Source organism: Octopus bimaculoides, chromosome 3 (assembly GCF_001194135.2).
Source record: "Octopus bimaculoides isolate UCB-OBI-ISO-001 chromosome 3, ASM119413v2, whole genome shotgun sequence".
NCBI classification, from domain to species: domain Eukaryota; kingdom Metazoa; phylum Mollusca; class Cephalopoda; order Octopoda; family Octopodidae; genus Octopus; species Octopus bimaculoides.
The window spans coordinates 89,078,392-89,091,597 of NC_068983.1; the positions used below are offsets into that span (position 1 = coordinate 89,078,392).

Below are 13,206 nucleotides of genomic sequence, written 5' to 3' on the forward strand. Positions count from 1 at the left end.
ATATAAAAGTTGCTAGAAACAACAGCCAAATCTCCCTTAAATCACACAAAGTAAATGGAATTTTAAAAATCTAATTACCGCACTGGAAAGTTCACATCAAGAAAATTCCATTGATGTAAAAAATTTTACAAAAAAGTGGAAAATGTGGATTTCTATAAACTTTTAAAAAGGCTTCACACAGACACACAACTTCAGCTTTATATATTAAGATAATAAGACTAATTGAGAAATAAGCATAACTATACATCAGAAATAACACAATGAAGCCAATTCATAAAATCCGTCATTCTTTTTTTATATATCATAGAACACTGTGCAAAAACAGTTAAGGAGATTTAATATGAGATTTACCAAAAGTTCTAAATTATCATAAGCTAACCGGAATATATTATAAGACTTAACATACATTTAATTAGGTAGATCAACTTACATGCAAAATGTAATTTTATACAAAGATTATAAAAGGTGAAAGAATAAGTTAAGTAAATAAAATAAAAGAGCTAACTTTAAACCTAAGAATAAATATGCTATTGAAAGGATGTACTAATAATACATCACAGGGATAAATGCATGGTATAATATAATATAAGAAAAAAAATTTGTTAAATAAAAATATTATTATCGATAAGGATTAAGATAAGAGATAAATAACAAACAGGTTTAAACCAAAGACTATTTTACATAATATATGTGGAATTAAGAACAAATATCTGATAAATTAATAATATATACGAAATTAAGAACCTATTTCAGGTAAATAAATATGTTAAGTAATATTAATAATAATATTAATAAGAAAGAGAGAAAGGTGACCCATAAATCCATGAATATAAATTAAATAGATAAATATATATATATATATTTACACACACACACACACACACACACACGCATGCACACACAGACACACACCTGGTAAAGGTTAGATAAAATGGGTTGACTATAAATTTAGTTATGGGAAAAGGATAAATAAGTTAATAAAAGATATACATGAATATTAATGTAAAGCCAAAATATGTAGCCATATACAAAGTAGGGGTTAAATAAAATGGGTTGATTATAAAGAGGAGCATAATGTAGTATAGGGGAAAAGGTTAAATATATAGTCAAATGGGTTAGACATGAATGCAAATGAAATAAGATAAGTAAATTAAATAAATTAATATTATATCAGTATTTTGAGAATACAAATTTAGTCCTATGTATACAAGAGACATGGCGTTCATCTCTAAGGTTAAGAATAGGGTATTTTGCAGTGAGAAAAAAGAATTTTTCATTTAGGCATAAGTGACATTTACTCTTATTTATTTAATAAGAGGGTGTTGAGGTTAGTATTTCCCATTTTAAATCATACTGTATATTCTTATCTTTTAACTCCCAAATAAATTTACTCAGACCAGTGGAACCAGATCTACATCTATTTCTGAAAGAATAGATATGAGAGGCCAAACATTTCTTAATTTCATTCTGTGTCAAATCTATATAACAACTCTTCATTCCCTGTGCTGTTACTGTACATTGATATACTACGCTTTTAAGCTTACATGCATTTCTAAGTAAGCAGTTACTTTTATTTCTACAATCACAGCTATTAGATATATTATTGACTTTAGGGATATTAGGTAAATGGACAGTATTATGAGTAGATGTATTGTTCTGTAAACATGTGTTATTGGCATTGATATTAGCACTAGGATTATCAATAGTGGGATTAATAGTATTACAGATATTTACATTTCTGCTAGAATCCCCTCTATTTATATAGAATATGTCCAATTTCTTATTATTTATAGCAGAAATAATAGTAGCCAGATTATTGGTTAACTAAGTTTTAATATTGATAATTTTATAATATTTATTGTTATTGTTAAAATGCTTATCAATAATTGAAAGGATAGATTTTACCAGATTACTTTTAATTTGCAATGCAAAAGGTAGTATCAACCATATATTATTATTATTATTATTATTAAATGATTCAACATTTCCGAGTAGAGCAGGGGTATTGTAGGTTGTTTTATATCTATCAAATCTATTTTTGTTTCTGCTATTATTTTTATTTTTATTTTTAACTTTATGGTTGTTCACATATTCATTTATATTTTTGTCACTAATATTATTTTAAATTTTATAGCTATTATATCTGTTTTTGATGTTTCCCTTACTATTGTTAGTATCATTTATATGGAGTAAATATTTTATTTTATCCTCATAACCTGCATTAGCCATGGCTATATTATATTGGTCCTTACGTTTATTAAATATATCCTCATTAGATGAAAGGTAAAATAATCTACGGCTGATATTTTTAATTAAAGCATTTTCTACTGAGGTTGGGTGATTGCTTTGGGAGTGTATGTATTTAATGTTAGAATTAAGTTTTTTAAAAGGTTCATGGAGCCCTGTTACTAAATTAACATTTGCATCTAAGAAGTTTATAGAATTATACTCTCTTTTTATTGTGATGGTAAAGCCAAATCTCTTGAAGAATTTATATAGTTGTTTCTTAATTAGTTCCACGCGTCTATTGGAAAAGTTTTTATGATGAATAATGCATCATCTCTAATTAATCTTCCCCCAATATCAGGGAATTCATCATGTAGCATAGAAAGAAGATAAATTCCCACTAAGTCTGTTGAGCCAAGTCAGGGGACCCCATAGTTACATCAAAACTATCAGAGGTATCTTTTCTGGCCCATAGCTTATTATCAAATTCTGTAATTGATCTACATGCTATAAGTATTACATTTATTTCTTTCATTGTAATGTTTGTATATTTCCTTGCAAATAAGAGGGCGCTGTTTAATATAGTAGGGTTTATAGATGAATAGTAACTTTCGATATCAATTTGTAAAAGTCTATATTTGCATTTTTGTTGAATATTAGAAGACCAAGCTAATACATTCTGTGTATTTGACCATAATTCTAGGGCTATTTTATTTTTAAGTGTGGATATGTATTTATCTAAGATGATTTTACTAAGATTACCTAAATCTAATTTAGCTGGGCAAATAAGTCTAACCTTAGGATCAGTTAAGAAATTCTCTTTGTGGTCTTTAAGCATGATGCAGGAGCCTAACAGGTACAAAGGGCTCAGTTTTGTCTTGAATATTATAATCATACATAATTTTCCTAGCTTCTATGTTAATTAATCTAAGTGTATTTTTGCTTACAGCCTTATATTTTTTAATAATTTCTTTGTGTAGTAATTTGTGCTATGTTTCAGTGCTTAGGTTGTATGTATTTCATGTTTTATCTGAGTGTACAAAAATTCTATCCTTAGATCTGAGTTCATGTATAAGGTTCTTGAGTTTTTGTTGGTGTCCATTATTCCTAAGAGGGTGTTTTTTAAACTTCAGGCTTTTAATGGTATTCCATAAGTGCTTCTCAAACGTACCCAAATAACTATTCGGTAGAGGAGTTTTCTTTGTTTTAAATATCATTGAAAGAGTTTCACTATTTGAGTTATTTTCAGAGTCTCGTATTTCCTGTTTTTTGTCAAAATAAAAAGTCTTCCATCTTTCATAGTGTGTGTGTGTGTGTGTGTGTGTGTGTGTGTGTGTGCGTGTGTGTGTGTGTGTGTGCGTGTGTGTATTTTATGAAGTTAATTGTTATGGGCGGATATAGAGTGATCATTGGTTTCAAACCTATAAAGCTCTTAGCAGTATATTATGTCCGACATCAACACAGCCTCCTGCCACCCATCTAACATATTCAAGAACCTAGAGAAGGGTGACAAGAAGATCTCAAACCTGTCCTCAAATCAAAAGATTTTTGATGCTCTGGCCCTTTATTACAACAAGATTCTGGCATTCAGTGGGGTTTAGGGACCGCATCTCCTATATGCCAGGCCTTGGCACCTGCAAAAGGAAACACTACCATAATGTTGTTTGGTTTGCCCCACCCTTCTCTGTCAATGTTAAAACTTGCATGAGAAGAATTTTCCTTAAATTGGTGGGCAAACACTTCACACAGTTACACAGATATGGATGTTTGTTTAATAGGCACAACTTAAGAAAATTTTAGGGAGCATCCCTAAGCCATGGGTAGAGGCAGGATGCTCATGTAAGGTATACAATGACTGCCCAGTGGGAGAAACTTGATGCAAAGCTGAAGAGGTTGTGTATGAGGCCGAGATGGTAGCTGACACTGGCAGCCAGAGTAACAGCCTGAGTAGCAATGATACATCTGCCAACAATAGCAGCAATGACAACAATAGCAGTAGTGATTGTGGTGGCAGCAGCAGCACATCAAGCAACAGAGACAACAATACCAACAGTTACAATGACAGCAGTAACACCAACATTGCAGCTGGTAATGGCTGTTATGCCAGCAACAATGGAACCACCAGAATCCCATCTAGGAATGTCATCACTAATAGCAACAACAACAAAGATAGACTCGGAGTAAACAAAAGTAACATTAGCAGTGGTAGCACATCCATGGTTCAACCAGGCTCCCATTTAAGCAGTGTCTGAACAACCACAAATCCTCTTTTAAGATACCAGAAAGGTGCAACATCATGTCACTGGCCAGCTATGTATGGTGCTTAAAAGAGGAAGGAACCCCATACATAATTAAATGGAAGCTCCTTGAACAACTGGGGACTTATATAAAGGGGAGAAAATGATGTAAGATTTGCTTGGCAGAGAAAGAATCCTAAAAAACTTGTTCAACCAGAGGACCTTTTTAAACTCCAAGAAAGAAGTATTTAGTCAATCAAAAACGTTTCCTACTACAAACTTGAAATTCCCCATTCATTGAATAGCCCCCTCCCCCCACAGCTTCTTCAAATATTACCATGGCCAGGGCCAGTGTAAGGGAAATAGCCCCATCCCACTTGCATCACCTCGCACACAGACAAATACATTTTGCTTACAAAACAAACTGACCATTACGTATTTCTTCCTCCAGCTGTAGAGAGGTCATGTGCCTTCAACTATTTGAGCCTGACAAGTGAAGCACTTTATAGGTGTGAAACCAATGTTCACTCAATGATCAGCCATAACAATTAACTTCCTAAAAAATATATTACTGCTCTAATGTTTTAGTGTGCTTCTTTTTTGCAGATACATGAACTACTGAAGGAAGACCCATACTCCACAGCAGAAGTGTTAAGATCAGTCCCCATGGTGGTGAGGAGTGACCTGCAAAATTCCTGAGCTGTCGCCGCATAAAAAGCACTCATGAGGGTATCATATAAAAGCATTTGTGCAGCACCACATAAAAGCATCTGTGTGGTACCATGTAAAAGCACCCAGCACACTCTGTAAAGTGGTTGGCATTAGGAAGGGCATCCAGCTATAGAAACCATGCCAAATCAGACTGGAATCTGGTGCAGCTCCCTAGCTTGCCAATCTGGTCAAACCATCCAAACCATACCAGCATGGACAACAGACATTAAATGATGATGACGATATGCACATATACATAGAAAGAGGAGTGTGTGAAGGAAAGAGAAAGACAGACAGAGCTTGTAGGCAGTGTGATGCAAAAGGTGTTTTTTACTTTTTCGATGGTAGTTTTGAAGTTGTGGTGGTGGTAGTTAAAAGTTTCCTGGATAGTAATAGTATTGTAGTATTTGCCTGAATATATACACTGTGATATTGATTTACCTTCATGTGCAAAGAATCAAAGACTTTCTTCAAAATTGTCATTGTATCTAAAGATCCAATGAGTCCAACAAAATCCAAAGATTCAGATGTTTCCTGTGTTGATGGTTTACTCAAATCCTGCCAAAGAAATAGAGTGTATAACACTGAAGTGTCTGAGACAGCTCAAGTTAAGGAGAGTTTGACAAGAAAAATAGAAACAAATAATCTTTATTTTGGTGTGCTATAAAGTAGAGGTAAGTACTTCATGTGGTGAGTCTAAATTGTACTCTTAGAAAAGTTATAAATGCCAAACATTTAATTCTCATCTCACTTGACATCAATGCTGTAATCATCCATTTATACATACACTTGATTAGATTAAAGAGAAACGACTTTGTAGATATGGAGTTGAGCAAGCAGGTCAATGTCTTTTGTTCATACTCACTCCAGACTGTCTATTGTGTCTTAATTCTATGTATCTCAATTTACTCAGATCATCAAAGAATGTTAAAATGTTACCTAGATAGTCCACTGTCTTAACAAAAGAGAAACCAACTCTTCATTTGCCTAACACTATAGAACCAGGTCTAAAAATAGACCTTTAAAATCCTTTCAATATTCAGGAGGAAATTTACTGCATTTTACTTACAATAGATTAGGTGTGGTCAAGCAGAATATTGAGACACTTAACAGTTTGAACATATGGATTTCCTCAAGGTGTAAGGGAGTGAGAGCCTAATGAAAACATTGTATGTATATCAGTGGAGAGTAAGAGAATGAAAGTAAGATAGAACTTGAAAGAGAGAATCAGGGCTTAAAAAGAAAAAGTGTTCTTCACATGGATAGCTTGTATTTATGTGATGAGGATAATATATATAGTTTCTTTCAGTTTTTGTTGTAATAATGTCACATTCAAAATATTATAAACAAACATATGGAAAATTGTGTACATACTAATTACTTGTAGGGACACCATATTTTCTAATACAACCATAGTATACTACAAGGTATATTAAACGTTTTTTATAAGTCGATATTGTGTTCTACTGTGTTAGCAGTGTTATTACATCACTTCTTAAGATTATTTCTACAGATTTCCTATAGAAATTATAGCTAGCAGTGATTTGTAACCACATTCCAAAGATGTCTAATGTAAACAACAATGCAATTAAAGATGGAAAACTAGGTAATGGGTGTATATGCCATATTTCAGAAGTTATTGCATCTTCTTCAGCACCACATCCAACCCATTAACCATCCACGAACACATTGCTTAAATAGCCACTAAATATCATGGTGAAACAGGATTGGATGTACCAATTTTATATATTAAGTACATTTCTGGCATCTAGTACATACATATCAATTACTTGTTGGGATACCATATTCTGTTATGCAACCATAATATACTATAAGGTATATTAAATGTCTTTTTATAAGTCAATACTGTGTCCTACTGTGTTAGTCATGCCATTAAATCACAAGTTGAGATTATCTTTACAGACTTTCTGTAGAAATTATAACCAGTACGATGTTTTATATCTGAATAAATCTTCAGTAAACAACAACGCAATCGAAGATGGAAAAATAGGTAATGGGTTTATATGCATAATTAATATGCATGTACCAGCTGCCAGGAATGTGTTTAATATGTAAAATTGGTATATCCAATAATGTTACACTGCTACATTTAATGGCTATTTAAGTGATGTGCTCATGGATGGTTAATGAGTTGGATGTGGTGCTGAAGAAGGAGCAAGAACTCCTGAAATATGCATATATGCCCATTACCTATTTTTCCATCTTCGATTACATTGTTGTTTACATTAGACATATTCAGATACAAAGCATTGTAACATATCAGTACTGGCTATAATTCCTATGGAAAATCTGTGGAGATAACCTGTAATTATGTATACATATTGTGTTGGAGTAACACACTTAATGAACATTAAAAAGCTAATTAGAAATAAATATGCAGTGAAAAAAGACAACATTAACTCAACGACTAAAATTATTTAATTAGCCTTACATATATGAGAGACAGCTCTAGACATCTTTTGTTCTTATTAGATTGCTTCAACAAAGCACAGACTTCCTCATATAATTAGTTTCAATTTTTTTCTATAAAATATGCTCATTTTCTATATCATCTCCTATACAACACTGTACATCTATTTATTAATTATCAGCTTAACAAGTCTGTGCTTTGCTGAGAAGGTTTCATAAAACTGAAATAAGGCCAGAGTTGTCTGCCATATTTATCAGAATAATTTTAATTATATCAGTCATTAACTAAAACTGTCTTTCCTCAATGCATAATTATTTCAGGTTAGCTTTTGAATGCATTAAATACGTTAACACTACTTTAACAGGTGGTGGCATAATTTCTCTGAATGATTTATTCTCTAGGAGATACAATTTGCAGTTATTCAGGTAAAGATTAAAAATGAAGACTCATCCCACTACCAAAAAAACATATTTCCAAAATAATGAAGCTAATCAATACAGTTGTTGCTTATTCCTTGCTTTAATTGGATTGAATAAATTTTTCTCTGGATGATGTTACATCAACTTATCATTATCATACATGAGAAACTCTGCAAATTTGGTGGCTACTCCAACAACAAGGTGTCAAGTTGTGTGTAGAAATATCATGCCCTACCAAATACACAACATAGCATACAGAGCAAGTGAACTCATCTATCTATAATATTGTTTACTAAATTTATAACAAAACATTGCTGAGATACAGTAGATCGCTCCATACCGCAAGGTTTTACTTGATAAGAGCAAGCAGACCTTGTATTTATTTAGATATAAGTTTGTTCTTTGGCCCTATGTGAGCCCTAAGACCATCCTTTCTTTTTTGTCAAATCTAATGTAAACAGAATAACACTATCCAATATGTTCACCCAGTTTTAAAACAGGAGGATTTAATTCAAAATTTGGCAGATTGAGCAACATTATAGTGTCTACCTTACAGTCTTGTTAGTGGATGTGTGTAAATGAATGGAGCATGTATCAATTGTTGATGCTTGTATTGCTGAAGTCACATACATGTTAAACTCCAGAAATAACAAAATAAAGTACCAACCGGATCTTTGGTGCTTTCCTTTTTCATTTGAGCCTTCTTTACTTGAGATGCATGGGCTTTATTGACAATATTGGTAATTGACACTGTCAAAAGAAAATGCAAAAATCATCATCATTGTTATCAACACCACCACCAGTCATCATCATCATCATCATTGCTGTCATCATTGTCATTAACACCATCACTACCACTACTGTCATCATTGTCCACTCATTGTCATCATCATTATCCACTCATTGTCAACATCTTTATTCAGTCAGGAACACAATAAATCAAGATTTAAAACAACATTCTCACCTTTCTTAGGTATACTTTCTTGCAGAAAACTGAGAATATCATCTACATCTTCTTCAACGGCATCAATTTTTACTTTAATCCTTTCAAATTGGTCATCCAAATTAGGTAAGGACAGTTAAAGAAATAAAAAACAGAATTCACAACAATATTTTGTCAATGAAGTAGTTAAAGAGTGCTGATGAGTAGGTGTCTTACAGTTTCCTTATAATTACATAGTGTTATTATCGTTACACTATGTTCATAATCAACAAAATAAGTAATATATGTATATATCAGAGTCAGTTTAATCAATTATATTTTAAGTTAATATTAACATAGTTAAAGCAAGGAACATTAAAAAGATAATTACAAATAATCATGTGATGGGGTAAAAAAAAATAGCAGTTAATGAATAATATTTCTTTGATTACTTTGAGAAGAGTTGACAACTCTAGACATGTTTCAGTAATATTGCAATCTCATCTAAAGAATAAATCACTAAGGGATTTATATTTTAAACAATGTAAAGTTGAATTGGGGTTTATTTAACGCAGGGAAAATTAGAAAGCTATAAGTATTCCACTGAAACATACAAAAGGAAATTGCTCTCAGCATTATTAGTAACAAAGGGGTTTTTCCTTTGCACAAAAAGCACATTATATGAAGTATGTAGTTTGAAATTGATTGAACTGAGAGACCTCCATAAACCAAAACCCACAGACAGAAGGAGATTCTGATAAGGAAATTCATTTTAGAAACAAAATTCAAGTAAAAAGCTTATGGGTTTTATTGATTCAAAATCAAATGCTTTTTACTGAATTTGCATTCAAATTTAATTTAACTTTTATAAATATGGTTTTCAGTTTTGATCCACAATATTTTTGCTTATGAAAGCCAAAATTTTTATCAGTTTCCAACCCCAAATTAGTAAACACAACAGCCAGATTTATAGGGGAGCAAAAAGGCCACTTCCTCAGGACCCCTTGCCAGATGGAGTATATTTATCTCATACACTCAAACATCTACATTTCTGTGTCTGTGCAAATATTTATATCCATGTTTCTCTGCATATGAATGTATATGTGTGCCTGTATCTTTTATCCTTTAAATATTTTAGTCATTAAACTGCAGTCACACCTGCACCTGTGTGTGTGTGCGCATGTGCATCTGTGTTAGTGTGGTGTATTTTGTGTGTACAGTTAGGTGTACAACTGTTACTGTTGATTTTAGAGCTCTACATATATTTCATCATCCAGTCTGCTTCCATTATAGTGCTTATATTATTACTATATACAGAAGGCAAAAGTTTATATCATAATGTGTATGTATGCATGTGTGTATGTGTATGTATATATATTTACATTTTTAGCTAAGGGTGTTATATTGCAAGGACAACCACACACACACACACAAACACTAGAGCTCTCCCGTTCTTCCTCTTGCTTGTTCTCTTCTCTTATTCTCTCCTTCTCACTGTGACTTAAACTATTTCTCAGCTTCTGGTTCTACTATATCCCTCCAGCTGCTTTTTTATTCAAAGCCTGCAATGTAAATAACTGTTGTAAAATCATCATCATATCTAATTCTTTTTCTCTCAAAACTCTTATTTCTTTTACTTCTCTTTTATAAAGGTTATAACCTGAAACATTAGTTCCTCTTCTATACCTTTCAGTTACCATATTTATTTTTATTGTACACATTGTTTGATTAGTATTGATTTTGATTTGTTTCATATATCTATACCTCTTCTACCATAAAGTTTACTCATCAAACTTCATATTTGCTTCTCTCCTCCTTAAAACGCAATCATTTTTGTTTTATTTATTTTTTCATGTTTATATCTTTATACCTTACTGAATGGATCATTGCTACTTTGTGGATTGACCATAACAACAACTATCATAGTGTCTCTGTTCATATCATATCATATGTATGTATGTATGTATGTATGTATGTATGTATGTATGTATGCATGCATGTATGTATGTATGTCAGCATCCCACCACATTACAGCTGCCTCAGGTTATGGGATTTCATACTTAAAGTAAATTGTAGAGTATGACCACAAATTGAAGGATATGATCTGTAATTTTGCCCTTACAGAAGCTCAGATAAATTTGACAAATTAAAAACTAAACTTTCTTCTGAGCCAAAGACCTCTTCTCAGAGTTTTAGCTAACATCAAAGTATAGTTAACAATTAGAATAACTATATAATAAAATATTGTATGTCCACATATCTATCATGATTGATACATATTTGTGCATAGAATAATATTTGATTTTGGTAAAGTCAAGTATCAAATACTCTGAGTTTCAGCTGTCGTTGCTTAAGATCTTAAGTTATGACTTTCCTAGAGTCATAACTCTAGGCAAATCTCTTTCATGGTATTAAGGATTCTTTATTTCCAACAGTCCACACTAAACAAATACATGTATATTTATGTATGTTTGTGTTTTTGTATAATACCTTGGGTCACAGTGGGTATATATGCATGTAAGTACATGCATATGTGTGGTATGTAAGTGTGCATACGTGTGTATGTGTGTAGGTATGTGAATCAATCTTCACTACCACCATTATCTACCACCAACACCAGAACCAATACAGCTAGTGCCATAAACAACCCAACAACTGCAACAAGATAAACAACTCCATCTAAAATGAAATACAATGATGAGTTAATGTGTTACCCTAGATCTAAACTAAATAAGTATTAACTCCAGACTAAACAGCAACAATAATACAATTAACAAGAACAATACTTGCCCCAAACACCCACCCTCTACCTATTATCACTATCACCAAAGCAATCACTGCCACCACCACACTACTATCTACCTACCAACTTTTGAATAACCAACTATAGTTGGTTATTCAATAATAGTACCAACATGATGGAAATGTCATTAAAAAAATAAGTTGTATGAAAACACGATGGTGTTAGTGCATGTGAGAGAGAGAGTGAGAGAGTGTGTGAGAGAGTGAAAGAGAGAGAGAGGGAAAGAGAGAGAGAGAGAGAGAGAGAGAGAGAGAGAGAGAGAGAGAGAGAGAGAGAGAGAGAGAGAAGCAAACTTTTATGGCTTAAGTCATGGCTCTAAGAGGAAAAATGCTCATGAAACTGGTAACCCTTCAACTAACTACAGTTAGTTGGAAGGTTACCAGTTTCATGAGCATTTTGCCTCTTATATAATGCTTCCTCACACCTCACTCCTCCGCATTTTCATTTTCATTCTTACAACCATATATGTATAAGACAAGTTTTTGCTCTCACAAAATGGTTTTTTCCTGGTGCCACATTATTTCATTATGTATGTTATATATAATTACTGATAGCTGTCACTATTGGATTTAGCTACAACTCAAGATGCCTGGGAAAGAAACCATCAAATGGAACTAAAGAAGCCATAAAAGATTCACATTGAATATTAAACAAGACATTTTAAAAAGACTTCATATGGAAGATAAAAAAAAATCAGCCACATTGCCAAAACATTAAAGCTTGTAGCCTCTGCAGTGGGAAAAATATATGACAGGAGAGAGAAAATTAAGTTAAATACTGCAGAAGCTACTTTATCAATTACCCACATCTTACTTTTTTACAGATCTAATTGTCATGCTTAAAATGAAATAGCTCTTGAGTGGATGGACTAAGGATCAGACTCAACATAATGTGCTGATAAGCACTATGATAATTAAAAAAGCCAAGAGTTTCTATGATCATTTGTATAACAATAAAGATGAAGTTTCCAATGAAAAACCTTTTCTTGTTAGTAAAGGCTGGTTTGAAAGGTTTAAGAAATGACTGATGAAGCAGCCAGTTCTGATACAGAGTCTGTTACCAAATATCCTGTACAGCTGAAGAAAATGATTACTGAAGGATGCTATACACCAGAGCAAATATACTATGTTGATGAAACTACACTTTTCAGGAAACCAATACCAGCTAGAATTTTATTTATATATATATATTTTTTTTTTTTGAGAAAAAAGATTTAAAACTTCTTTTGGGAGAAAATGCTGCTGGTGAAATGAAATTTAGGCTCCTCCTTGTGTATGACTCTGAAAATCCAAGGGTTGTCAAGGGTTAGGAATTATATATTAGAAAAAATAATAATCAGGTACTCAGATGTCTGGATGGTTGTACATTTACAGATTTTTATTCATATATGACATATTTTATAAATTAGTGCTTTCACCTAATCTTGTAGGGTTTTCAATTTTGATTTCACCTTCAGA

The 13,206-nt window shown here is 32.4% G+C and overlaps 1 protein-coding gene across 4 annotated transcripts in view; it reads right to left on the reverse strand.

The window, feature by feature from the left end:
- LOC106875464 (protein FAM227B) overlaps positions 1–13,206 on the reverse strand; it is a 152,669-nt gene that overhangs the window by 96,558 nt on the left and 42,905 nt on the right. For all 4 annotated transcript variants that reach the window (XM_014923616.2, XM_014923615.2, XM_052966292.1 and 1 more), the window contains 3 exons: positions 8,989–9,093; positions 8,692–8,774; positions 5,616–5,732 (listed from right to left, as the gene is read on the reverse strand). In XM_014923616.2, coding sequence (XP_014779102.1) covers positions 5,616–5,732; positions 8,692–8,774; positions 8,989–9,093 — 305 coding nt within the window. The remainder of the gene's footprint in view (positions 1–5,615; positions 5,733–8,691; positions 8,775–8,988; positions 9,094–13,206) is intronic.